The sequence below is a fragment of the Vicugna pacos genome, chromosome 9 (assembly GCF_048564905.1).
Source record: "Vicugna pacos chromosome 9, VicPac4, whole genome shotgun sequence".
Lineage (NCBI taxonomy): Eukaryota > Metazoa > Chordata > Mammalia > Artiodactyla > Camelidae > Vicugna > Vicugna pacos.
In genome coordinates this window covers 9,223,788-9,249,254 of record NC_132995.1, presented here as the reverse complement: position 1 = coordinate 9,249,254, position 25,467 = coordinate 9,223,788, and the positions used below count along the sequence as shown (strand labels likewise).

General features: G+C 49.3%; 1 protein-coding gene across 2 annotated transcripts; it reads left to right on the top strand.

Annotated features, from left to right (window-relative positions):
* Positions 1-786: 786 nt before the first annotated feature.
* RELB (RELB proto-oncogene, NF-kB subunit) lies at positions 787-25,310 on the top strand. 2 transcript variants are annotated; one of them, XM_031681902.2, is made up of 12 exons: positions 787-1,029; positions 2,028-2,075; positions 5,683-5,691; positions 6,874-7,220; positions 12,510-12,667; positions 14,143-14,234; positions 14,413-14,544; positions 16,107-16,211; positions 20,095-20,310; positions 21,118-21,186; positions 21,329-21,406; positions 24,502-25,310. In XM_031681902.2, the coding sequence occupies exons 1-12, from the start codon at positions 975-977 to the stop codon at positions 24,885-24,887; spliced, it is 1,695 nt and encodes a 564-aa protein (XP_031537762.2). In that variant the 5' UTR covers positions 787-974; the 3' UTR covers positions 24,888-25,310. The 2 variants fall into 2 exon arrangements, with proteins under 2 accessions (XP_031537762.2, XP_072822966.1); XM_072966865.1 differs by lacking the exon at positions 5,683-5,691 and having other exon boundaries at positions 808-1,029.
* The last annotated feature ends 157 nt before the right edge of the window (positions 25,311-25,467 follow it).

Below are 25,467 nucleotides of genomic sequence, written 5' to 3'. Positions count from 1 at the left end.
CCTCCTCTCTGCAATAATCCTAGCACCTTCCTCTGATGCTGATGCAAGGTGTGAGGCATCTGTGAGGCCCCCAGGTAAGCCCAGGGGTCAGGCACACAGCTCAGTATGTACACTGGGGGCTATGCTGTTACTATTCCCAGACTGAGTTACTGAGCCTTCAGGCTGAAACTGCTGTGGGCTATTAGGAAACTTGAAGGCGCTGTGGGAAGGAATAAAATATCCATCCATTTATTCAATAAACATTTGTCACCTACTGTGTTCTGGGCGCTGTTCTAGGTGCTGGGGATACAGCAGGGAACAAAACAGACAAATCCCAGAGCTGACATTCTAGCTTTAAACGTTTAAGTATCTTCACTGCCAATTTACAGTTTAAGGAACTGAGGTGTAGAGAGATCATGGAAGTTTCAAAAAGATTATCAACGTCAGCTATGGAGCCCTGGCAACCTCCTGATCCCGAAGCTTCCCTTCCACCCAGAGAAACAGGTCAAGTCCCGTAGGCAGACGTTGGGGGCAGGCCTCAGTTTCCTTACTTGCTCCATGGATAGGTTGTAAGGGGCCACAAGCGAGACTCAGTTGTCTCGGCCAGAGCAATGGGCAGCGTCGCCGGCCAGGCCCCTCCCGTGCGCCCGGCCTCCTCTTCCCGGCCGGCCCCGCCCCCGCGACCACGTGACGCGTGGGGGTTTTCCCGTTCCCCTTGCGTTACGTCACGGCGGGGTACGGGCCAATGAGCGCGCAGGCCGGCAGCGCCGGGGAATTCCGCCGCCCCGCCCCCGCCCGCCGCCCTCCCGGCCCGGCCCCGCGCCCCCCGCAACCCCGGGCGCCGCGCGTCCAGCCCGGCCTGCGGCCCCAGCCCCTGCGCCGCTCTTCCGACCCGCAGTCGTCCGCTGGACCGTGCCGCCTGGCCACACGGCCTACCCGCGTGTGTGTTTTGGTCTGAGCTGGCCTCCGTGCCGTCAGTCCCCACTGGTCGGGCCATGCCGAGTCGCCGCGTCGCCAGATCGTCCGCTGCGCCGGAGCTGGGGGCTTTGGGTAAGCGGGGCCGAGGTTCAGGAGAGGAATCTGGGGAGGGACTGGAGATGCGAGAGTTGAGGGTCCCGATGTAGTCTGAGGGTTCCTACAGGAGTCTAGGGGTTTGAGGGGAGTGTGTAAGGGTTCTGGGGACACTATATTAAAAGGAAGGAAGGAGGCAGGGGATGGTGACCGAGTCCGGCCCACGGTAAGAGAGAGGTGTCCCACTATAGAGTGAGAAGGGGGCGGGGCCTGACCCTGAGGCAAAGAAGGGGGCGGGGCCCGTCGCGAAGAGGAGGGGGCGGGGCCTGACTTGGAGAAGGAGGAGCGGGGAGATGCTCCTGAGGGATGAGGCGTGGCCAGACTTTGAGAGTGGGGAAAAAGGAGGGGCTTGACTCACAGAAAGGGGCGGAGCCTGATCGTGAGAGCAAGAAGGGGCGTGGCCTAATTCAAAGAAGGAAGCAAGGTCCTTCCTACTCAGTAAGGAGGCGGTGTCTAAGGGAGAGAAGGGGCGCGGCCGCACTCGGAGAGGGAGAAGGGGCGGGGCCTGACTCTGGCAGAGAGCGGAGAGAGGGCCTGTTCCGAAAAAAAGGAGGGCGGGGCCTGACTCTGAGAAGAAAGAGGGGGTGGGACTTGCCTCAAGAGAGAAGTGGCAGGGTCTGAGAGGGAGAAGGGGACCTGCTTGACACTGGAAAAGTGAAGGGGTAGGGTCTGACCCTGAAATAAGGAAAGGAGTGGGGGGTTTCCTAACTGAGGTTGAGAAGAGCTCCTCCAGGGCCTCCTCAACCTTCTTAAGGTAGAGAAGGAGCAGGGCTTGCGTGTGATGGAGAGCGAGGTGAATGACAAAAACTAGGGAACCTGTTAAGAAAGGAACTAAGGCTGGACCGTGCGGGCGATAAGGGTGAGGGGCCTGGTCCAAAGGGGCGGGGCCAGGAGAGGAACAAGGTGGGGCTTGGGAGATTCCCTGGGCTTCTCGCCATATCTCCGTCACCTCCTGAGACATGCCTCCCTCCCTGCAGGGTCCGCTGACCTCTCCTCGCTCTCGCTCGCCGTTTCCAGGACCACAGGTGAACAGCCCTCCACAGTTCCTGCCCATCTGCACGCTCAGGACAGGGCACAGGGGAATCCTGTGGAGGTGGCATTGTGCACGCCTCTGTGTGGGGGTTTTGTGGAGGTCCACCTCAGCTTTCCTCTGACAGCCTGTGTCCCTCCCTGACTGTTGAGATGGGGTCCCCAGATGTCCCTACCTCCTAGGTGATGATGAGCTGAGCAAGGAAAGCTAACCACCTGTTCACTCTGTAAGAGCAGTCCTCTTTACAGATTCACCATGGTAGTGCAGAGGGTAATAATTACATACTGGTGCCACCACCCCCTCACTGTGTGAATGTTTGCTAGTCACTTCCACTCTCTGGGACTCAGTTTTCCTCATCTGTAAGATGGGTGTAATATCAATACCTCCCTTGTAAGGAGACTGAGAGGATTCAATGAGCTGATACAGTTAAACTTTTAAAGCAGTGTCTGGCACCCAGTAAAGGCTCAGTAAGTGTTACCTGTTAGTGGTATAATAATAATTACTATTATTAGTCTATAAGAGTGGTTCTCAAACCTTTGTGTTTATCAAGGTCACCCTGAGAGCTGTTAAAACAGATTTTTGGGCCTCATCCCCCAAATTTCTGATTTAATAGGTTTGGGATGGGCTTTGAGAGTTTGCATTTCTTGCAAGTTCCCAAGAGATGTTGAGTCTTTAAGGCCCCTCCTACTGTGCCATCCAAAATTCAGTGTTGCCCAGGGAAATGCAGAATCATGCCCCAAGGCTGACATCCTCTCTCATAAATTTGCTGGGATTTGGAGGGAGGAATTGAGTCTTGTTGCCATGAAAACCCAGTGGCCCCAGTGGGCTGGCTCTGAACCTGTCTCTGGAAGTAGACTCTTGGGATGGACCCCGGAAGTACTGGCTTGGCTGTGGAGGAGGCTCTGTGGGTTCTCTAACAAGTCTACATGTTTGGGAGATAGTGAAAGGTGGGAGATGGCTTTGGGAACAGGTACTGCCAATCACTGGTTCTGGGCAGGAACAAGGCTGAGACTTTTCTGACCCAAGACCTAGATCTTTGGTTTCAATTGAGAGTAATTTCTGATGTTATCCATTCAAGAAATATTCAAGAGTGCCTATTCCGTACCTGGCTTTGTGCTGGGCAGTGCTGAGGACTCAGCGGTGACTGAGATAGCCCTGGCTCTGCGCTCATGGAGCTCCCTACCTAGATGTGGAGGCAGATATGTACACAATGAATAAAATGTAAGATTATAAAATATGATGAATAAATCTTGGGGTGAGTGACATCTAACAACATGGTGGGGATAGGAGAACTACTGAGATAGAATGGGAGGGAAAATTTCCCTCGTTCTGATAGGCCAGACACATACTGGGCCCTGGGTATACAGTGGGGGTGGGGCAAACATGTTTCTTACTCTCTGGTGCTCATAGTCTACAGGAGACAGATGTGAATCACTGTAATGTAAGGTCATGTCAAATCCTAATCCGAGTTGGGGTATAGCTCAGTGGTAGAGTGTGTGCTTAGCATGCATGGGGTCCTGGGTTCAATCCCCAGTAATACCATTAAAAAAATAAACTCAAAAAATAAATTAAAAAATTTAAAAATCCTAATCAGTGCCATGAAAATGATAAAACTAAGGCACCTAACTGCGAGTGACTAGAGTAGGGGTTCTGGGGGTTATCTTGGATAAAATAGTCAGGGAAGACCTATGTAGGAGGTGACATTTGAGCAGGGACCTGAAAGAGGAGGAGGAAGCTATGCAAAGAACTGAAGGAAGAGTATGCAGCAGAGACCAGTCTATACAAAGGCCCTGAGACAGGAAAGACATAGCTGCTTCAGGGTGGCCCATCCTGACTGCCCTTGAATGATGGCATGTCTGTGTGAAAGGTTGGGGAGGGCAGGTTGTTATTTAAGCTAAGCCTTGAATAAAGAGAAGTCCCTAACACTTCCTGGTGGAAAGAGGATTTTAGATAATAATAATGTTAGCTAAGCTTAATGAAGGGCCTGAAGTGGTCAGACCCTGTGCTAAGCAATTTCCCAGAGTGATCCTAAATCTTTATGTTAATGCCTAAGATATATTAGACCTCATTTTCTACAAAAGGAGGCTCAGAGAGGTTAGGCGACTTGCCCAAGGCCTCACAGACAGGGAGTGACACCTGAGATTCAAACCAACATCTGTGTGACTCCACATTCCACACTGTGAAACCATGTCTTCCAACCTCCCCGTTTTATAGACAGATAAACTGAGGCCTAGAGAGGGGAAGCAGTTTCCCCAAGTCCATAAAATAATGTCTCTCAACTCCTTACCCAGTAGTAGCCAGCGTTTATTTGTCACCCACTATCATGGCGGTTCTTATGTTAGCTCATTTAATTTTCACGACAGCCCAACGAGGCAGACATTATTATTGCGTCCATTTTATAGATGAAGAAACCAAGGCACAAAAAGAGGTTAAGTAATGGGCTGAAGGCCACACAGTTAGCAAGGAACAGAACCAGGATTTGAACTGGGGCAGTGCAAAGCTTCAGCCACGCCTGCCTCAGTTTCCCCCAACAGCCTGGGAGCCCCTTGAGGGTTCAGACAAAGTCGAACTCGTCTTTAGGTCCACAGGTCATCCAGCATGGATGCCTGAGGTTTTTCCAAGTTGAAGTGACTTGAAGTTGGCCCTGCTGGAGATCTATAGCATGTCCCTTCCTCACTCCTAGCTTCAGTGTCCCCATCTGCCAAAAGGGGATGTCCTCCCCCACCTCCTCTGACTTCACAGATTGCATGAGATAAGGGGTGCAGGAAAAGTGCTTTTCAAGGAGCAAAGGTCTGGCTGCCAGGAGCCACTCCCTGAGAGCAGAGGAGGAGGACAGGCCTGGCAGCAGGGCAGGTCGGCGATCACTCCGCGGCCAGTGACCAGCACAGGCAAGCCTGGGTGGGACATCTGGCCCTGGCCTGCCCTCTCTTGCTGTGTGACCCAAAGGCTTACTTGCTTGCTCTGGGCTCATCCATGCTTTGTCTGTGGAATGACAGGAGGTTGGTTTCAGTTCCTCCTCAGCCCCTTCCAGGACTGAGCTTTCCTGAGGAGGTGATAAGGGGCTTCCCCAGCATTGTCATTACTCCCCACTCAGGAAGTAGGGACGAATCTTGGATACCAGGTGGGCACTGCTGGGGGACGGACACAGGATGCAGAGCACACGGTTGTTTGGAGGTGGAGGACCAGCCTCCTTGGATCTTCAGACACCAGCCAGTGACCTCCCGGGTCTAGGATGGGCTTTAGGGAGTGGTACACCCCCACGTTTTGTTTAGAATCCTGGGAATCCATTTTTCTCCCTGGTGATAAGACCATTGGCTTTTCCTTAGATTCTCCACAGTGCTTCATAATCCCCATATTTTTAGGAAGGACTTTGGGGGTAGCCTGAGCCTGGGACCCCAATATTGGGAGCTGAAGGGAGGGGAGACCAGGAGGGGGAGATGGGGGTTGGGGTTTGACACCCTAGGAGTCGGAGCCCTGGATTTCCCAGGATGGAGGAAGGGGGACGGGTTCCAGGAGGGGATGGGATTGGGGAATCTGTCTTAAAAGACAAAAGTCTTGACCACTTTCTGGAGCTCATCTTTTTCTTTCTCTTTCTTCCACAGATGAATTGGGTGAGTATCACAGGGCCGTTTTGTGGGGAGGGTGAGGAATCCAAGTGCTCACGTGGGGATCTTGGCCTTCCTTGTTGGGGAGGAGGTCACAGTGTAATTTCTGGGACTGTTGGGCTGTTAACAAAGTCACGTGCTCACAAGGTACTTAGCAGCACTTAACACTTAGCAAAGACTCAGTATATGTCAGCTGTCTTTAGTGTTACTGTTACTATGACTATTGTTCATTCCTTCAGTGAATTATATTGAGCACCTGCTGCATGCCAGGCACTGTTCTAGGCACCGGGGATTCAGCCATGAATCAAAGTCCCTGCCCTATGGAAGCTGATATTCTAGTGGGGGAGACAGTCGGAAAAGGAATAAAGTACAAGCTAATGTTAGATTGGGCTGAGGGCTGTGAAGGAAATAAACGGAAAGAAGGAGAGATGGCCTGGGGAAGACACGGTAGATCAGACCTTGACTTTGACTCTAAGGGAGATGGGAGTCACAGGAGGCTTCTGAGTGGATGGGGACAGCGTCTGACATCAGCTCCCTCTGGCTGTGTTTGGGAGACAGACTGGAAGAGGCGAGTTGGGAAATGGAAGCAGTGGTTCAGAGGGGGAATGATGGAGGGTGGACCTGGGTAGAATTAGTGAGGGTGGGGAGAAGCAGAATGTGCATATATATTTGAGGTAGATGCAGAAGTTCACGGATCGGGGTCATGAGTAACTGGCAAAGATATGCATCCTTCCAGCTTGAGCATCTGGATGCTGCTGCTGCTGCTGCTTTTTGAGATAGGAACGGCGCGGGCAGAGCAGCTGCTATTCATGTTGTTATTAAATGGGGCAAGATGGAGGCGGGGTACCTGTCACTTGACCCTACCTTGATCCAGGTGAGGGGTGATGGAGGCAGGGATTCAGGAGCTATTTGGGAGGGGAATGGATGTGAGAGTGCAGGGGAAGGAGAAACCAAGTCGACTCCCCAGGTCTCCGGCTTCAAGAACTGGGGGATGCTGGGGGGCGGGTGCTGTTTGCAAGGAGGACAGGGGCTTTTCTGTGTTCGGAGCTGAAGCCCCTGCCCTCGGCCCACAAGAAATATGTCTTGAAGAAATATGAACGGGGAAAAGCGAGGGCAGCACAAGTCTGCGGGTAAAAAGTCTTTTCTTTTCTAACCAGCATCACCTCCCCGTTTTCGCTTCCCCCACAGAGATCATCGACGAGTACATCAAGGAGAACGGCTTCGGCCTGGAGGGGGCGCAGCCGGGCCCGGGTGAGGGGCTGCCGCGCCTGGTGTCTCGCGGGGCGGCCTCCCTGAGCACCGTCACCCTGGGCCCCGCGGCGCCCCCGCCCCCGGCCACGCCGCCGCCCTGGGGCTGCCCCCTGGGCCGGCTCGTGCCCTCGGCCCCGGGCCCCGGGCCGCGGCCGCACCTGGTCATCACCGAGCAGCCCAAGCAGCGCGGCATGCGCTTCCGCTACGAGTGCGAGGGCCGCTCGGCCGGCAGCATCCTCGGCGAGAGCAGCACCGAGGCCAGCAAGACGCTGCCCGCCATCGAGGTGGGGCCCGGGGCCGGGGCCGGGGCCGGGGGCGGTGGGGCTCGCGCCCTCCCCACCTCCAAGATTCACAGGCACGCATTCATCTATTCCTGTTTTGTGGTGATTGTTATCACCGCTTTTGCTCTTGGAGCGGATGATGCTCTCTCACCTGGCCTTAAGTTAAAAAGGGCATGCAAAGAAAGGCCTTCTTCCAGTTTTACAGGACTGAGCAAAATTATCATTGCTGTAAAGGCGGTGTAGCCTCCTTGCTCAGAAGCGCGGCCTTAAGGTTAGAGTTCCTGAGGGGAGGGTAGAGCTCAGTGGTAGAGCGCATGCTCAGCATGCACGAGGTCCTGGGTTCAGTCCCTAGCACACTACTCCATTAACAACAACAACAAAATTTTTTTAAGAGTATGTCTTGGAGCTGAGCTCACATCAGGGTGACTGAAGCTGCCTTATTCTCTTTATCTTTTCACCTCGCTGTGTGAATGTGTAATAATATACTGTGCAAGTCTATTGGTGGCCGTTTAGGTTGTTTCCTGTCTCCCACTATTACAAGCAGGGCTGTAGAGAACGACTCAGTTCATGTGTGTCACTCAGGCAACTCCTGGAAGTGGAGTTGGAATTGCTGGGCAAAGGTAATTTGATGGTTATTGCTACATTGCCTTCCACCGGGGCTGCACCCAGGACTGTCTCTCCCATTGATGTCTGAGGGGCCTGGTTCCTTGTGCCTCTCCAATGTGGAGGCTTCATGTGTTTCTGAGTCTTTGCCCAAATGTTCGTGGTACTTGAACAGTGTACTCACCATCCCACTAGCCCTGGATCCCGGCCCCAGCTGCTCCCTGACCTCCAGTTTCCTCCGTGGTGACCAGCTCCGAGTCTCCTCTAGATAGTCCCTGACAAGACAGCCAGAGGGGTGCTGTGAAATTACATATCTGCTCCTCTCCCCTGCTCAGAACCCTCCCTTGGCTCCCTAGTACCCTCAGGAGGAGCCCCAAGATCCTCCCTAGGCTTCTAAGACCTTTCATGGTCTGGCTGCCTGTTCCCACCCAGCCCCACTCACTCGCTTGCCACCGCCACGGTTTTGCCTGTGCTGTTCCTCCTGCCTGCAGCCTGGTCACCTCAGGGATGCCTTCCCTGACCTTCCACCCCAGGTCCCAGTTCCCTCCTGTGAGATCTCCTGCTTCCCCCTCCTCTCCCTCAGTCTCCCTCAATGGGATTTTTATGCTGAGCTTTATTTGGGTGATTAGCAGAGCAATCCTGTCCTACCCCAACACATTTGGATTTTAGGGTCAGAAAGACTTGGGTTTGAGTCCTGGCTCTGCCACTTACCAGCTGTATGGATTGGGGAAAATCTAGTGCTTCTCTTGGCCTCAGTTTCATCACCTGTAAAATGGGGATGAAACTCCCACCACTGCCACCCCCACCCAGAATGCTGCGAGGAAACCAGGGAGATGGCCCAGCTCTGGCGTGCAGGACCCCTCACTCAGCCAGGTGCCTGTAGTTCTCGTTACTTGATTTGGCTCCAGGCACTGCGGCCAAAAGTAGCATGTTAGCAGGACATTTTGGTCAAAAGAATGATTTACTTTGAAATGTATATTTCATCACTGGGTTGCACTGAGGGGCAATTTCTTAGCCCTTTATTTATCTTTAAGCACTTTGTGTTTTTCCAGTTTGATGGGATTTTTTTTAACGTTACGTCTCAACTTTTTTGGAAAAATGTTAAACCTGTGTAAAATAGACACGAATCATGCAATGAACACCTGTACACTTGTTGCTGGCATGTGCTTTGTCTCCCTGTCTTTGTGTAGACATTCATAGAGGGAGATGTGAAAGTGAGTCAGAGATATGATACTTCACCTAAAATGTGTATCTCTCGAGAACCAGGACTTTTTTCTACAATGTGGGACCTATATAATCACAACACCATTAGTACACTCTAGAAATGTAATATTCATGCAAGGATGTTATCTTATATTAAGTCCATATTCTAACGATCCCAGCTGTCCCTGGATTTCCTTTATAGCCATTGTTTTTCTTGTCCACAAGTTTATTTTCCGGTTCAAGATCACATGCTGCATTTCGTTGTCAGTTCTTGCTGTGGTCTGAATGTTCATGTCCCCCCTCTATTCGTATATTGAAATCCTAACCATCAAGGTGAGACGGTGTTAGGAGGTGGGGTCTTTGGGATTAGTGCCCTTATAACAGAGACCCCAGAGAGTGCCCTCGTCCCTTCTGCCAGGTGAGGACACGGTGACACCATCTGCAGCCGAAAGAGGCTCTCACCGGAACCCAACTGTGCTGGCACTCTGATCTCGGAGTTCTAGCCTCTGGAACTGTGAGAAATACATTTCTGCTGTTTATACACCACCCAGTTCACGGTATTTTTCCCATACAGCCTGAATAGATGAAGACAGTGTCTTCGGTGTCCTTTGACCTGGGTTAGTTCTTCAGTCTGTCTTTGCATTTTGCGACATGGACATTTGTGGAAGACAGGAAAGGTGTCCTGTGAGGTGTTTTGTAAAATGGCCTACATTCCAGGTTTATGGGCTGTTTCCTGATTAGATCGAATTATTTGTTTTGGAGGGAATACCCCAGAGGTGGTGCTGTGGCCTTCTCAGTCTCACATCGAGGCACGTGGGGTGGCAGTCGGTCCAAGGATCTGATGCTGAGTCAGATCCTGTGGTTAAGGTGGTGTATTAATCAGCTCTGGCTGCCATGACAAAATATCACACTGGGTGGCGTGAACCACAGGAATTTATTGTCTTACAGCTCTGGAGGCTGGAAATCTGAAATCGAGCTATTGGCAGGCTTGGTTCCCTCTGAGGCCTCTCGCCTCGGCTCGTAGATGGCTGCCTTCTGGTGCCGGTGTCTCTTTGTGTGTCCAAATTACCTTTTCTTTTCTTTTTCTCTTTTATAAGAAAATTACTTTTTCTAATAAGGACATGAGGCAGATTGGATTAGGGCCCACCCTAAGGCCTCTTAATTTACTCACCTCTTTCAAAGGCTCTGTCTCCAAATATAGTCACATGCTAAGGTACTAGGGTTAGGCTTCAACATATGAATTGGGGGGGGTGCAGTTTAGCCTGTAACAGGTAGTGACCACCAGGTCCCTCCATTGTAAAGGTACAGCTTTCCCTTTGTAATTAGTAAGTTATCTGTGGGGTGTTACTTTGAGGCTGTGTTTTCTCCAACTTTGTATGTCTAGGTCTTTCCAGGCAATTAGTCTAGCTTTGTGTTGGTTTTGAGTTCAAAGAGTTAGAGGAGCAAACATCCAACAATAGGGGGTGGCCTGACTCTCAATTTGTATTTAGTATTTTTATCCTCATCTTTTAAAGGAGGAGACTGAGGCTCAGAGAGGCTCACAAGTTACATGTGCAGGGGTACACAGCAAACTTATTCTAGTAATTACTACCATTTACTAAGTGCTCCTGTGTGCCAGGTACTTAATAATACCCATTTTACAGATAAGGATGGTGAGACCAGAGAGATTTATCATGCAGATGGCCAGTGGTAGAGCCTGGATTTGGTACAAGGTTTGACTTAACTCTAGGGCCTAATGTTTTATCCACGATCTCGTGTGACATCTCTAAGAGGAAAAGCTTTCAGCCTTGCAGTCTTCATGACTCCTGAGACTGTTGACCTGGAGCTTTTCAGAATCTTTGAATATTACAGCAGGGAGCTGGTTTTAACCCTGTCTGACTCAACATTACCTACCTCTGCTCATAACCATCCCCCAAATCCATAATGCCCTACCTTCAGTGTCAAGGAGAAATAGAAGGAAAATTGTACAGTATATACAAGGACATTTATTTCAGGATATAAATGCTCAGGCATAGCCCCAGGGAAACATAAACAAAGTAGTGGTTGCTTTTGACCTCATTACTACAGCAGCCATGAATGCAGCCTGAGCCAGCCTGGTGGACTTGGCCACTTGAGTGCCACACATCCAGGGTGGCCATTGATGACAGGATTTTCCAAAGTGGTGAACAATTCTCAGTCTAAATGAAATCCAGTCTTCTTTCAATTAACATGGTGATGGCAGTCCTGGAAAATTCAGTGTATTTGAAAGTTATGGGGAAAATACTGTATATGTAAAACGGGAGAGGTTCTGGGTTCTGACCATTTAAAACAGGTTTGGCACTGACGTGAATGTTGGCGGGACATTCAGAATTCTTGCAGGACTTGTGTAGGACTGTCCTGTGTAGCATCTCTGGCCCTGTGTACTGCCTGCTGTGGGTCTCCAACACCGTGTCAACCAAAATCATCCCCCAGTATCTCAGATGCCCCCTAGAGGGCAGTACTCTCCCACTGAGCCGCACCTGTTCATTGTCTTCTATAGGCATGAGCTTTACAGGTTCAGAGCAGGCTTTAGTGGTCCTTCGGTGCCAGCAGGGCCATGCAGGTGACCTACGAAAGCCAAGTGGCCCAGTGGGTCTGGGCCCCATCTAACGGGGCTGGAGTCTATCTGCTGCCCCATGTGGCTGCTGGGTAGAATTCCAGCCCCCATTGCCATAACTTCCTTTTAGAAAAAGAGAATCTGGAAATCTGGAATAATGTGGTATCTCGTACTTTTTAAATGTAGGCTCCAAAATTTCCCCAACTTTTCATTTTGGAAAAAAAAAAATTATTTATTTATTTATTTATTTATTTATTTATTTATTTATTTATTTATTTATTTATTTATTTATTTATGGTGGGGGAAGGTAGTTAGGTTTATTCATTCATTTATTGTTTGTGGAGATCCTGGGGATTGAACCCAGGACCTCATACATGCTAAGCACACACTCTACCACTGAGCTATACCCTCCCCCCACGACACTGATATTTTTGACTGATGACCCACGTTTGGGCTTGTCTAATGTTTCCTCATGATTAGATGCACTTCTGGAGGGGCCATCATAGAAGTGATGTTGTGTCCCCTCCAGCACTTCCCATCAGGGGATGCCTGTGTTATTTTGGCCCCATATTGGTGATGCTGACCTTGGTCACTTAGTTAAGGTGGTGTCTACAGGTCTTTCCCCTGTAAAGGTACCTCTCTCCCCTTATCATTAGTATGTTATCTGTAGCTCATACTTGGAGATCCAACTTTTTTTTAAGTTGAATGACCAAAGAAAGCACATCTTTGGGGCAGCTATCATGCTAGGAGGCCCCCATGTTGGAAGCTTCTGGTTCAGGATCTCCGAAGGGTCTTAAACACTCTTCCATCATCCAGCGGGAGGGGGTGGGGAGCTACCAGGGAGGCCCCAGGGAGTTTGGATGGGTGCAGGTGTCTGCAATGGGACCCCAAGAGCCCCTGTCTTCCTGCAGCTCCGGGATTGTGGAGGGCTGCGGGAGGTGGAGGTGACCGCGTGCCTGGTGTGGAAGGATTGGCCTCATCGAGTTCACCCCCACAGCCTCGTGGGGAAAGATTGCACCGATGGTGTCTGCAGGGTGCGGCTCCGGCCTCACGTCAGCCCCCGGCACAGGTACCCACCCCCTGACCCTGACCCTTCACCCTTCATCATGGAGATTTGGAGGGGCTGAAGATCACCCCGGAAAACCTTAGGGCAAGGAAGTGGACAGCTTAGCCAGATTGTCCCCACTGCATTTCCGGGGAAACTGAGGTCTAGGGTGGGTGGAGGGTCTTACCTAGGCCTGGAACCCTGCCACACACACACACATTATTCACATGCATTGTATTTATCCTCATTTTGTAGAGGAGGAAACTGAGGCTCAGAGAGGTGAAGGAGCCCAGGTGGCCAATGGCAGAGGTCCATTCCTTAACTGCTAGGCCCATTCCTTCTTTTGCTTTTAATTTATATGTTGTTGATAAGTTAAAACATTAAGGGGGGAGAGTGTAGTTCAGTGGTAGAGCGCATGCTTTCATACACGAAGTCCTGGGTTCAATCCCCAGTACCTTCATTAAAAACAATTGAAAGGTTGAGAAAGGATGTGCAGTGAAAAATAAATTTCCTTCCATCTTTGGTCTTTCAGCACAGTGCCCTGTCCTGGAGGCAACTAAAGATATGCCATGCATATATTTTTTTTCTCTCCTAATAAGTGGTAGCCAACATTTGCACCTTGTTTTTATGTTCCAGTACATCTTAGAGATCATGCCTATCAGTACATTTAGAGCTGTCCCATCCTTTTTATGGGCTGCATAGTATTCCACTATATGGATCTACACAGTTAATTGAATAAGTCCCTATTAATGGGCACCCACAATGGTTCCAGTCTCTTGTTGGCTCTGTTACTAACTGTGCTGCCATGAATGGCTTCATATACATATATATACATCTATATATCTGTATCTTTATCTATCTATCTATATGTATATATCTCATTTTTTCTCTAGGATAAATTCCTACAAATGAAATTGCTGGCCCTCAAGTCTGTGCATTTATACTCTTCATGGGTTATAAACTTAAGGAAAATGTCAGCTCCATGAGAGCAGGGATTTTGTCTCTTTTGTTCCCTGCTGTATCCCCTGGCGCCTGGCACACAGTAGGTGCTCAGAAAATATTGGTAGGATGAATGAGTACTGCCATATTGCCCTCCAATATGTGATTGCTAGAGCAATTTACAGTCCTGCCAGCCAGGAGGGAAAGCGCCTAATTCCCCACAACCTCACCAGCAGAGGGTATTTTCAAACATTTTGATCTTTGCTGTTTCAATGAGCTTAAAAAAAATTGGCATCACAGTGATGTTTAATTTGTTCTTTTCTTGTTATAAATGAGGTGAGCCAGTGTTTTCATGTGGTAGAGATACAGTGTGTTTCCAGGTTCTCCTAAGAGTTCTCCACACCCCAGTCCTCTCCCCCTGCTGGGACCCCTGGGCCTGGGGTGCTTCAGCATCTGAGACCCTGAGCCCCATGGCAGCTTCTGCTGGAGACTGCCTGTGGGTTCAGGCTACACCTGCCCCCTCAGGAGTCCCTCCCTCTACCCCTCCTCCCCCGACTCAGCTTTAACAACCTGGGCATCCAGTGTGTGAGGAAGAAGGAGATCGAAGCTGCCATTGAGCGGAAGATTCAGCTAGGCATCGACCCCTACAATGGTGAGTCCCCACGCCTAGCTTGGTCATCCTGTTCCCCCAACCCCTTGCCCTCTGCCAGCCCTGTCCCCTCACCTTCTCCAGTGTCCGCCATCTCCCCAGCCCCATCCCTTCCCTGTCTGCCGTTCCCCAACCATGGTCTTCAGCCCCCATGCTCAGCGTTCCCACATCTCTCCCACAGCTGGGTCCCTAAAGAACCATCAGGAGGTGGACATGAATGTCGTGAGGATCTGCTTCCAGGCCTCATATAGGGACCAGCAAGGACAGTTGCGCAGGATGGACCCTGTGCTCTCTGAGCCCGTCTATGACAAGAGTGAGTCAAGGGTGCTGTATCCATTAGGATTATTCTTGGCCACAGGTACCAGAAAGCCCCATGTACAATGGCATGAACAAATAAACAGGGAGGTTTTTTTTTTTTTGGTCTCAGTTATTAAGTCTGTTCCTATGAATTCAGCTGCTCAGTTCTATCAGGGCATTTGTTCAGTAGCTCTATGATTCTCTTGGCTTTTCCCTCATGGTCATGAGCAGTCTGCCACAGCTCCAGACATCACGTGTGTGTTCAGGGCATGATGGCAGTGTCGCCCTGTATGATGTGCAGGCTGTATACTACCCAATTCTAGGGATCAGCATTTACTATGTAGCCTGTGGAAACAGGGCCTTCTAGTGTTGGAGAATGCACAACCAGTACAACTATACTAGGCAGCCCTTGAGAAGAGGCAGCATGGGTATCTCTCTCTTTTATAGAGAAAAAAATATATTCCTGAGAATCACTCTGGTAGATGTCTACTTATGTCTTGTTGGCCAGAACTTGGGCCCATGGCCACCTCTTGTTGCAGAAGAATCTGGGAAAGCAAATTTTCATCTTCTGTAGAGGGGTACAGGCATAGAAGAAGGGATTGGGAATGGCTGTTAGATTTTAGCCAGCCTGCAGTGACTGCCATAAGCATCAGAATGGGGAGGAATATTGATTTAATCAGGGCTTTTATGGATGTGAGAAATAGAATTGCAACTCAAATAAGGAAAATTTTTAAGAATTTGTTTGTTCCATTAACTAAAAATATCCAGAGGTGTCACAGATCTTCAGGTCTGGCTGCATCCAGGTTTTAAGTGATGTCATCAGAGATCTGTCTTTTTCTGTCTCTCAGCTATGCTTCCTTCATGTTAGAGTCATTTTGGGGAGGGTCCTCTCATGTGGGGGCAAAATAACTGTATGCAGCTCTAGTCTTACATTCTACCAGCTTGATACTTCTCCCCCACTCCCAAAGAGAGATTCTCTTATGCAGTATTTTGGCTCAGAGTCCCAGGGCTGTCTCTCATTGGCTTGGTTTTAGTCATGTGCTCCTCTCTGACCAATCAGCTATGGCCTGAAGGAGGCAATGCTCTGATTGGTCAGGTCTAGGGCACGGGATCACTGTTGAGCTGAGAGTGGGCTCAGCCCTACCCAATCCCCACGACTGAGGTGGGGGGTGGTCTGCTGAAGGAAGGTTGTGGGGCTGTTAACAGAAAAAGGGCCAGGACCACTAGACAGGCAAAACAGCGTGTGTCCATTACAAGTTTCAGGCCTGTTAGCCCTCATCTAAGAATCATCTTTGAGTCCTGACCCCACCAACCCCTCCCTGAGGTCTGAGCATCTCCCTTTTGGCCAGACATTCACCAGATCTCAGCACAGAGGACTTGTGATTGTCCATTAACCTCTCGTGCCTCGGCATCTCCTCTTCCACTTGGACCATGGGTTCCAGAAGGACCAGGCAACCTGGCTTCTCTGTTTCTCATCTCTCTGTGGTCCTGGGTGGGAACCCATGGGGTACCTGGTAAGGGTTTGATGACTGAATCCTTGTTTTTTTTAAATATATTCCTTGCTCTCCTTTGTCCCAGAGTCCACAAACACATCAGAGCTGCGGATTTGCCGAATCAACAAGGAGAGCGGGCCGTGCACGGGAGGCGAGGAGCTCTACCTGCTGTGCGACAAGGTGCAGAAAGGTGAGGGGCCTGGGGCAGCGATGGGGTGGAGTGAGGTCTGGTGGCTCACAGGGACAGCCGGGGAGCCCAGAAGGGTGAGAGGATGAGGAAGAGCTGGCTAACCTGGGCAGCGGAGTGGAAGGGCCCAGAACTCCTGTTTTGGAGTCAGAAACAGCTGATTGATTCATTCACTCACTGAGTCACTCACTCACTCACTCACCCACTCGCTCATTCACGAACAAAGAAGGAGGCTCATGCTGGGTGCTGGACAGCCCTTGCCATCAGGAGCTCCAGGAGACTGATATTAAAATTGTGGAGTTGCATAAATAAATGCTTTATGACAGTTGTGATAGGGGCTACAGATGAAGAAAACAAGGGACATTTCCAGTTGATTCACATCTGCTCAAATGTCCCTTCCTCAAATAGGGCTTAAAAAAAAACCCACCCAAGACTGCCTGGCTGAGGAGAGCTTTCCCTTTATTGTATATATTTTTCTCTGTCCTTTGCGTATTCTGTCATGTGATTCTTTTATAAATAACATCACCACCAACAGAAAAGCTGACATTTAGCTTGCTCCTAATATATGACAGACTCTGTCATAAGCACTTTGTATACATCATTTATTCAATCATCTCTTTGCCTAAGAGTTCTGTGAGGTAGATTCTATTATTCCCTTTTACAGATGAGGAAACCGAGGCACAGAAAAGTTAAGGAACTTGCTCAAGGTCACATGGCTAGGCAGGTAGAGACAGGATTTGAATCCAGGCAGTCTGTGCTCATAATCATTCTTTTGGGAGGAAAAGTAAGAAATAAAGAGAGTTGAAAAAAATTCAGGAAGACGGTGAAAAAGTGGTATTTGGAGATAAATAATACTGAGAAACAGGATAGAAAGGAATGTCTAGAGGGGTTGTGAGGCACAATTTTACTTAGAGGGGCCAGAGAGGATGCTTTTAGGAGGTACTATTGGAGCCGTGAAGAGTCTGTGTGGCCATGTGAGGAAGAGTGTTCCAGCAAAGGGAACAGCAGGTGCAAAGGCTCTGAGGTAGGAGCTGGTCTAGCTGTTGGAAGAACACTAAGGCCAGTGGGGCAGGAGGGCAGAGAGAGGGGAGGAGAGTAGGACAACCTGCCACAGCCTCATGAATCCTCCCCACAATCTTTTCTCAGATTCTATGGTTATATAGTTAACATCTGTCTCTACCCCACCCCCGGCCCCCGCCACTGGGTTGTAAGGGCAGGACCTGAGGATATCCTGGTGAGCAACTGTGTCCCCAGAACCACCCAGTCTAGGGCCAAGCACACATGAGGTTCTCAGGAAAAAAATTTTTTTCAGTAATTCTTTTTTTTTTTTTTGCCACAAGTTTCACTCTTAAAACAAAAAAATTTTGACCATTTCAAAGTGTACACAATTCAGTGGCATCTAATACATTCACGCTGTTGTGCCACCACTGCTATCTAGCTCCAGAACATTCCATCGCCCCAAAAATGAACCCCATACCTGTTAAGCAGTCACTCCCTATTCCCCTCTCTTCCAGCCTCTGGCAACCACTAATCTATTTTCTGTCTCTATGGATTTGCCTATTCTGGACATTTTATGCAAATAGAATCTTACAATATGTGGTCTTTTGTGTCTGGGTTCTTTTACCTAGCATAATGTTATGAAAATTCATCTATGTGTAGCCTGTATTAGCGCTTCGTTCCTTTTTATGGCTAATATTCCATTGTATGGATAGATTTCATTTTGTTTACCCATTCATCCATCATTTGATGGGCATTTGCGGTATTTCCGCAAATGAATAGTGTTGTTATGAACACTTGTGTTATGAACAAAGTTTTTGTTTGAACGTCTGTCTTCAATTCTTTTGGTTATGTACCCAGGAGTGGGAGGTTCTTATAAAATTTTGAATGAAAGAGCAAATTGTTAATGGGTGGCTCATCTGTGCCAGGCTCTGTGCTAGGCAGTGTTGGGACACAGCAGTGACAGGTACAGGCCCAAGCTCTGCCCTCACAGGGCTCTCAGTTCAGTGGGAGGTAGGGAAAGAAATACAAGTTACAAACCTGGGTAGTACTGAGAGGGAAGAAGACGAAGAACAGAGATTGAAAAACAGGAAGACCAGACATGGTCCAGACATCTGGGAAGGCTTTCTAAAAGAGGTGATATTTGGCCTGAGGACTGAGGAATGCCGAGGAGATTGTTAGGATCCTGGGAATGGGGGTCAGGGCAGGGAATGTGAGTCCTATTCCATCATTCACTCACTGGCTGATCTCGGGCAGGTGACTTCACTACCCGGAGCCTCTGTTTCCTCATCCCTAAAATGAGCTGGGGTTAGGATGAGATGCAATCTCAACTACCCAAGAACTACACTACCAGGAGTCAGCATTTACTGAGGATTTTCTGAGTGCCAGACCTGGAGCTAGTATTTTGCATAATGCCAATAGAATCCATCATAGTTAACATGGACTAAGCACCTTTTATGTTAAGCCCTCTTCTAAGCCTTTTCTTGGAGTGACTCACTTAATCGTCCCAACAACTCCTATGAGGTGAGTACTACTACTTTCCCTCTTTAAGGTGAGGAAACTAGGTCCAGAAATAAAAGCTCACTTTGCCAAGCCCTAGGAGCTAGTGATGTAGAGCTCTAGCCTGCCTGGATTCCCAACTTGCTGACTATGTGACCTTGGACAAGTGACTTTATCTCTCTGTGCTTTGCTTTCTCCTCTATATAATGGGCTTCCTAAATGTAGTTTTTCCATAGGATTGTGTGTGTTAGAGGCAATCTGTGTGTGTCCAACACATATAAAGTCTCAGTATATGGAGTTAGTGTGATGAGAAGCAATGCAATAAGACAAGAAAAAGAGATAGCAGGCAAAGTAGCATACTGAATCATGACTATTCTGCTACCAGTTGTGTGACCTTGGGTAAGTCTCTTAAACCCTCCAAGCCTCAGTTTCCCCATCAATAAAGTGAATGTATAGAAAAGAGTTAATATAGCAGATCTGAGACTGTTATCCTTTGATAGGCCAACTTATGAGGTTGACCCTTGGCTGGCTTTTGGGAACTTGGATTTTGGGAGGGTTCCTACCATTCCTTGACTATTAAGAGTGGCTTGCTCTGCCTAAACTGTGCAAACAATGTGGTTTGTGTGGCTCACCTGCTTTCCTTCTGGGAGTCTGGAATTTGGGTATGTGTCAGTCGGAGGATGCCAACATGAGCAGCTCCCAGTAAAAACCCTGGGCAGTGAGTCTCTAATGAGCTTCCCTGATAGAAGCATTTCATGTGTGTTGTCAACTGGGGGGTGGGGGCAGGGGGTGCAATTAGCATGTCCTTTGTGACTCCACTGAGGAGGACTCTTGGAAGCTGACGCCTCGTTTCCTTTGGACTTCGCTCCAGGCACCTTTCCCCTTTACTGAGTATGCTTCTGTATTTTTGCTGTTTTTGTTTTTTGGGGGAGGTAATTAGGTTTGTTTGTTTGTTTATTTATTTATTTAACAGAAGTACTGGGAATTGAACCCAGGACCTCGTGCATGCAAGGCATGTACTCTACCACTGAGCTATCCCCTCCCTCCTTTATATTTTTGCTGTAATACATCATAACCATGATTATGACTATATTGCTGAGTCCTGTGAGTCCCCTTAGTGAATCACTGAATCTGATGGTGGTCTTAGGGGCCCCGACATGGTGGAAATATTAATACTACCTGCCTTTCAGGTTGTTAAAGGATTAGATGAAAATAAATATCTAAAATACTTAGTGACTGGCACACAGTAGGTGCTAACAGAAAGTTAGCTGCCACTGTGATTAGTTTTAGTCTTAGAAATATTGATGTTGATTTGGGGGAAGGCTGAGTGAGTTGGGGCCCTGGTGGACCAGTGTCCCTTGCTCAGCTGATGTCCCCACTTTCCTGCCAGAGGATATATCAGTGGTGTTCAGCAGAGCCTCCTGGGAAGGCCGGGCTGACTTCTCCCAGGCCGACGTGCACCGCCAGATTGCCATTGTGTTCAAGACACCGCCCTACGAGGACCTGGAGATCGTTGAACCTGTGACAGTGAACGTCTTCCTGCAGCGGCTTACTGATGGGGTCTGCAGTGAGCCTCTGCCCTTCACCTACCTGCCTCGGGACCATGGTAACCACGGCAAACCAGGGTGACCCATCACCCTAGAAACCAGGTCTTTGGCCTTGCTTGGGGTCACCCAAAGAGGAAAGGGGAAGAGGCAGAAGTGGAATGCAGGGTCAGAGTTACACAGCCTGGGGTTCAAATCCTGGTCTGCTGCCTACTGGCTGTGTGACCTTGGCCTCTCTGAGTCTCAGTCTCCTCCTGTGCAAAATAGAGGTAGTAATAGTATCCATCTCATGGCATTTTGGGTGTATTTAATCATTCCTCCCTTCAGCATGACTGCCCCTGCCTGGCCCTCTCCTGGGTGGTGCTGGTGACACAGCAGTGACTGAGATTGCCCCAGCCCTGTCCTCATGAGCTCATAGTCTTATGCAGGGGGGAACATTTGTTCCCATACAGTGACAACCAGAGTGGAAAAGACTGGGATGGAATTACTTAGGGGACTCCGATTGCCCAGAGTGGGGCAACTGACCCTGCCTTAGGTATCAAGGAGGGCTTCCTGGAGGAAGGGACAGCTGACCTGAGGATGGGAGGATAACTAAGCAGTTCTCCAGGGAACTGGTTAGAAGTGAAGCAGCAAGTGCAAAGGCCCTGAGGCAGGATTGTGCCTGGGATGCTTCAGGAACAACAAAGAGGCCAGAGTAGCTAGAAGTGGATTTGAGTCTTGTTCTGATTATGATGTAGACATCTATTTGCCTTGGTTGGGCAAGAACCAGAACAGCTCAGCAACTTCCTAAGTGGTCTCTAGAATGAATTCTTAATTAATTTCTTATTTGTAATGGATTACTTTGTATGCCCCTGGTATCTCCTGAACAGACAGCTACGGCGTGGACAAGAAGCGGAAGCGCGGGATGCCTGACGTCCTTGGGGAGCTGAATAGCTCTGGTGCGTCCCATCTGCCCCTTTCCACATCCCTCTCCAGGTCCCTAGGAGGGGGTGACTGATCTCATCTTCCTGTCCTACCCTAGGCTGGGGAGGAGTGGTGGGGCTATGGGGTCCAGGGGTTCTCATCTCTTCTTTCCCTCAGACCCCCATGGCATCGAGAGTAAACGGCGGAGGAAAAAGCCGGCCTTCCTGGATCACTTTCTGCCCAGCCACGGCTCAGGTGGGTCCTGACTCAGGGCAAGCCCAGCCTCTGAGGTGGGCTGAGGGTGGGCTGCAGCCCTTTTTTTCTGGCCTCTTCTAGCCCCTAAGAGCTCCCACACGGCCAGTGACTTACCACTTGGCCAGCAATGTGAAGTGGAAAGAATAGCGGTTCTGGATACTGTCCTGAGGCACCAGGCCATTTACTTGCTGTGACCTTCACCAAGTTGCTCCACATCTCAGAACCTCAGGGCTCCTCTGAAAAGTATCAGCCCACACCTCTTCACTGGCCTTTTACAATTTAATATATTTATTTTTCCAGACACTGTATAATGAGCACATTACTGCTTTGTGTGTGCTTACTAACTTCATCTGTGCAATCACCCCCCCAAGGTGGGTGTTGTTATCCCCCGCAGCCCCACCCCCATTTTACTGGTGAAAAATCTGAGGCCCAGAGAGGTGAAGTCTCTTGCCCAAAGTCACACAGACAGTCTGTGGTAGGGCAAGGAGTTGCACCAGGGTGTAGGTTTAGATTAGTGATGATGGATGTGAAACGGGTTGCAGGGAGTAGACGGTGGATAAATGGAGGTGGTCGTCAGAGCCAGCCTTGAACTCAGTCACCGTCTGGCCTGTTCTACCCCTGCTTTCCTCTCAACTTGCATGCCAGCCTCCAGTTCCACCCCTATCTGGCTGCTATCCAAAGCCTCCCCACTTGCTGACCACTAGCTCTGAGAATGCTGTCCCCAACACTCCAGCTACCCCATGGTATCCAGCTCCTAGCCAGCCACCAGCCACTCAGAGTCTGCTGAGCCCAGACCACTCCAGCCAGTCCCACCCTGGAGGTTTCAAGTACCCCCTGTTGTCCCCTCAACCCTCTGCAACGGTAACCAATGCCCAACAGCTGTGCCCCTAGAAACCCTCAATCCTAGTCCATTTCACCAAACTTCAACCCCCAATCCTTCAACCCCCTGAAGCCCCTCCTCATCAGCCACCTGACATTCATCCACCTGCTCTGTCACCCCAATTTACCGGTGTCTAAAGTCCCCCTCTCTCATCCTTCTGCCAGATCAGCCATGGCTCTGTAGTGTAATGATTAGGAGCATGGCCTCTGGAATCAGACTGGGTTTGAATTCTGAGGCTACAATTTAGCCACTGTGTGATTTCTTTGGGCCTCAGTTCACTTAACTTTCAGATGGAGACCTACCTCTTAGGATCCTTTCCAGAATTTAATGTGGTCACATCACACAATTGTTTATCAGCACAGTGGCTGGCATAGAGTTGTGCCCAGGAGATGTAAAGAACTTGCCAGAAACCAGGAATGCCACCTGCATTTGTTATGATCATGTTTGATTGCCTTCACAGCAAAACCCAAAGTAACAGACTTCAATAGGATAGAATATTATTTCTCCTCTCACATAAATAGAGTCCAGTGGTAGGTGGTCCAGGAACAGTTTGGTGGCTGCATGACCATCAGAGACCCAAGCTCCTGCCATTTTCAACTCACAGTTTCCACCTCATGTTCCAAGGTGGCTGCTGCAGCTCCAGCCATCATTGCCACATTTCAGCCAGCAAAACTTAGTCACATGACCACATTAAGCTGCAAAGGAGGCTGGGAAATTTGAGTCCCAGCAGCACTGTGTCTCTGCAACAACTGTAATCAGCCTTTGCTGGTGAGGTTTGTCTTCTCTCAAAAAGAAAATCTCCCATAATAACACTTATGTTCTTACAATTTTGGGACTGGTGACTTCTCACTTGGGTCTCCCATGGCACAGAGATTTCACTTTTGGGGTTGTCTCTATATTCTGGGGGGCTCTGGGGCCTCCTCTTCTTCCTCATTCTTGGGGATAAACTCCCTAGCATTGCAGGAGCATGATTTCATCTCTGGTTGCACAGCTCGCCCGTTGACTGCAAATTATTTTGCCTGTCTGCTTATTAAATGAGAATGATTCTATATTTTTTTGAGGAATCTCTATACTGCTTTCCACAGTGGCTGTATCAATACATTTACACTCCCACCAAAGCATATGGGGATTCCCTTTTCTCCACATCCTCACCAACATGTTATTTATTATTTGTGTCTTTTTGATGATAGCCATTCTGACAGGTGTGAGGTGGTATCTCATTGTGGTTTTAATTTGCATTTTACTGATGATTAATGATGTTGAGCATCTTTTCTAGTGCCTGTTGGCCATCTGTATGTCTTCTTCCGAAAAATGTCTATTCAGGTCTTTTCCTCATTTTTCAATTGGGTTTTTTTTTTTTTGATGTTTAGTTGTATCAGCTGTTTATATATATTTTGGATATTAACCCCTTATCATGATATTGTTTGCAAATACCATATGACCCAGCAATTACACTCCTGGGTATATAACCAAAAAAAAAAAAGAAGACACTAATTTGAAAAGATACATGCATCCCAATGTTCATAGCAGCATTATTTAAAATAGCCAGGATATGGAAGCAAACTAAGTGTCCTTCAACAAATGAATGGATAAAGATGTGGTATATATAAACAATAGAATACTACTCAGCTGTAAAAAATGAAATTTTGCCTTTTGCAACATGGATGGAGTTGGAGGGTATTATGCTTAGTGAAATAAATCAGATGGAGAAAGATAAACACTGTATGATATCGCTTATGTGTGGAACCTAAAAAAATACGACAAACTAGTGAATATCACAAAAAAGAAACAGACTCACAGAACAAACTAGTAGTTACCAGTGGGAGAGGGCAGGGGGGAGGGGCAACACAGGGGTAGGGGATTAAGAGGTACAAACTATTAGGTATAAAATAGCTACAAGGATATATTGTACGAGGAATATAGCTAATATTTTATAATAACTATAAATGGAGTATAACATTTAAAAATTGTGAATCACGATGTTATACACCTGAAACATAACAACACTGTACATCAGCTATACCTCAATTTAAAAAATTGTAACAACAACAAAAAAATAAGAATGGTGATAGTCCCTATTCAGAGTTTCTCCGTGACATTTAAGGAGGCCACACAGATAATGCATTTAGCACCAGACGGGGCATTTGAATTAGGACCTGGCCGGAGGTTGACTCTAAAGCCCACCACACTTCCATCTTTCTCGTCATCCCTGCAGGACCGTTCCTCCCGCCGTCAGCGCTGTTGCCAGACACAGATTTCTTCCCGGGCACCGTGTCCCTCCCCGGCTTGGAGCCCCCCGGCGGGCCAGACCTCTTGGACGATGGCTTTGCCTACGACCCCGCTGCCCCCACGCTCTTCACCATGCTGGACATGCTGCCCCCAGCGCCGCCACTCACCACCGCTGTCGCGGGCAACGGGGGTGCAGGAGCCGCGGTCGGGGAGGCCCCCGGCCCCGAGCCGCTGACTCTGGACTCGTACCAGGCCCCGGGCCCCGGGGATGGAGGCACTGCCAGCCTCGTGGGCAGCAACATGTTCCCCAACCAATACCGCGAGGCGGGCTTTGGCGGCGGCCTTCTGTCCCCGGGGCCTGAGGCCACGTAGCCCCCGCGGCGCTGGAGGAGAGGCGCTGGGTGGGCAAGGAGGTGGAAGGGGCCTTGCGAACCCAACCAGGATGTCCAGCACCCCCGTCCCCTTTGTGCTGCCTTTGGTTAGTCTTCCGACGTCCTCATCCTTCGGAATCGGACATCTTCAGCGGTGGCGTGAAACTCCGTAGCATCGGTTTCCCCTGAGCCCATTTTACAAATGAGAAAACTGAGTCTGGAGAGGAAAAGGGGCTTGGCTCCTTTGCACTAGCTTCTTAAAGCTGCCTCAGCTCCCACAAGTGGGGGCACCTTCTCTAGGCGGATTCTGAAGTGTACATATGGGAGGAGGTTGCAGATCCTCACCCCTCCTTCCCCAGGTCTGAAGGTGGGGGGTAGGTTGTTTGTTCAGAGTCTTCCCAATAAAGATAAGTTTTTGAGCCTTGGGGGGGATCTCGTCTCTTCTCCGCTTCAGAAACACCCACAGTTCCAACTTACAAAGTCTCCAGGCTCTCCTTCCGCTCCGCTATTTCGACCTTCAAGCCCCGCCCCTTCCTCCACACCCTACCCTAGACCCCGCCTCTCGCGTCTGCGGAAGCGCC

Bases quoted from the DNA above. Each gene is read 5' to 3' on its own strand.
- RELB (XM_031681902.2), top strand. From the start codon at position 975: ATGCCGAGTCGCCGCGTCGCCAGATCGTCCGCTGCGCCGGAGCTGGGG. The intron at 14,545-16,106 runs GTGAGTCAAGGG...CCTTTGTCCCAG, and splicing joins TGAGCCCGTCTATGACAAGA to AGTCCACAAACACATCAGAG. The intron at 21,407-24,501 runs GTGGGTCCTGAC...TCATCCCTGCAG, and splicing joins TCTGCCCAGCCACGGCTCAG to GACCGTTCCTCCCGCCGTCA.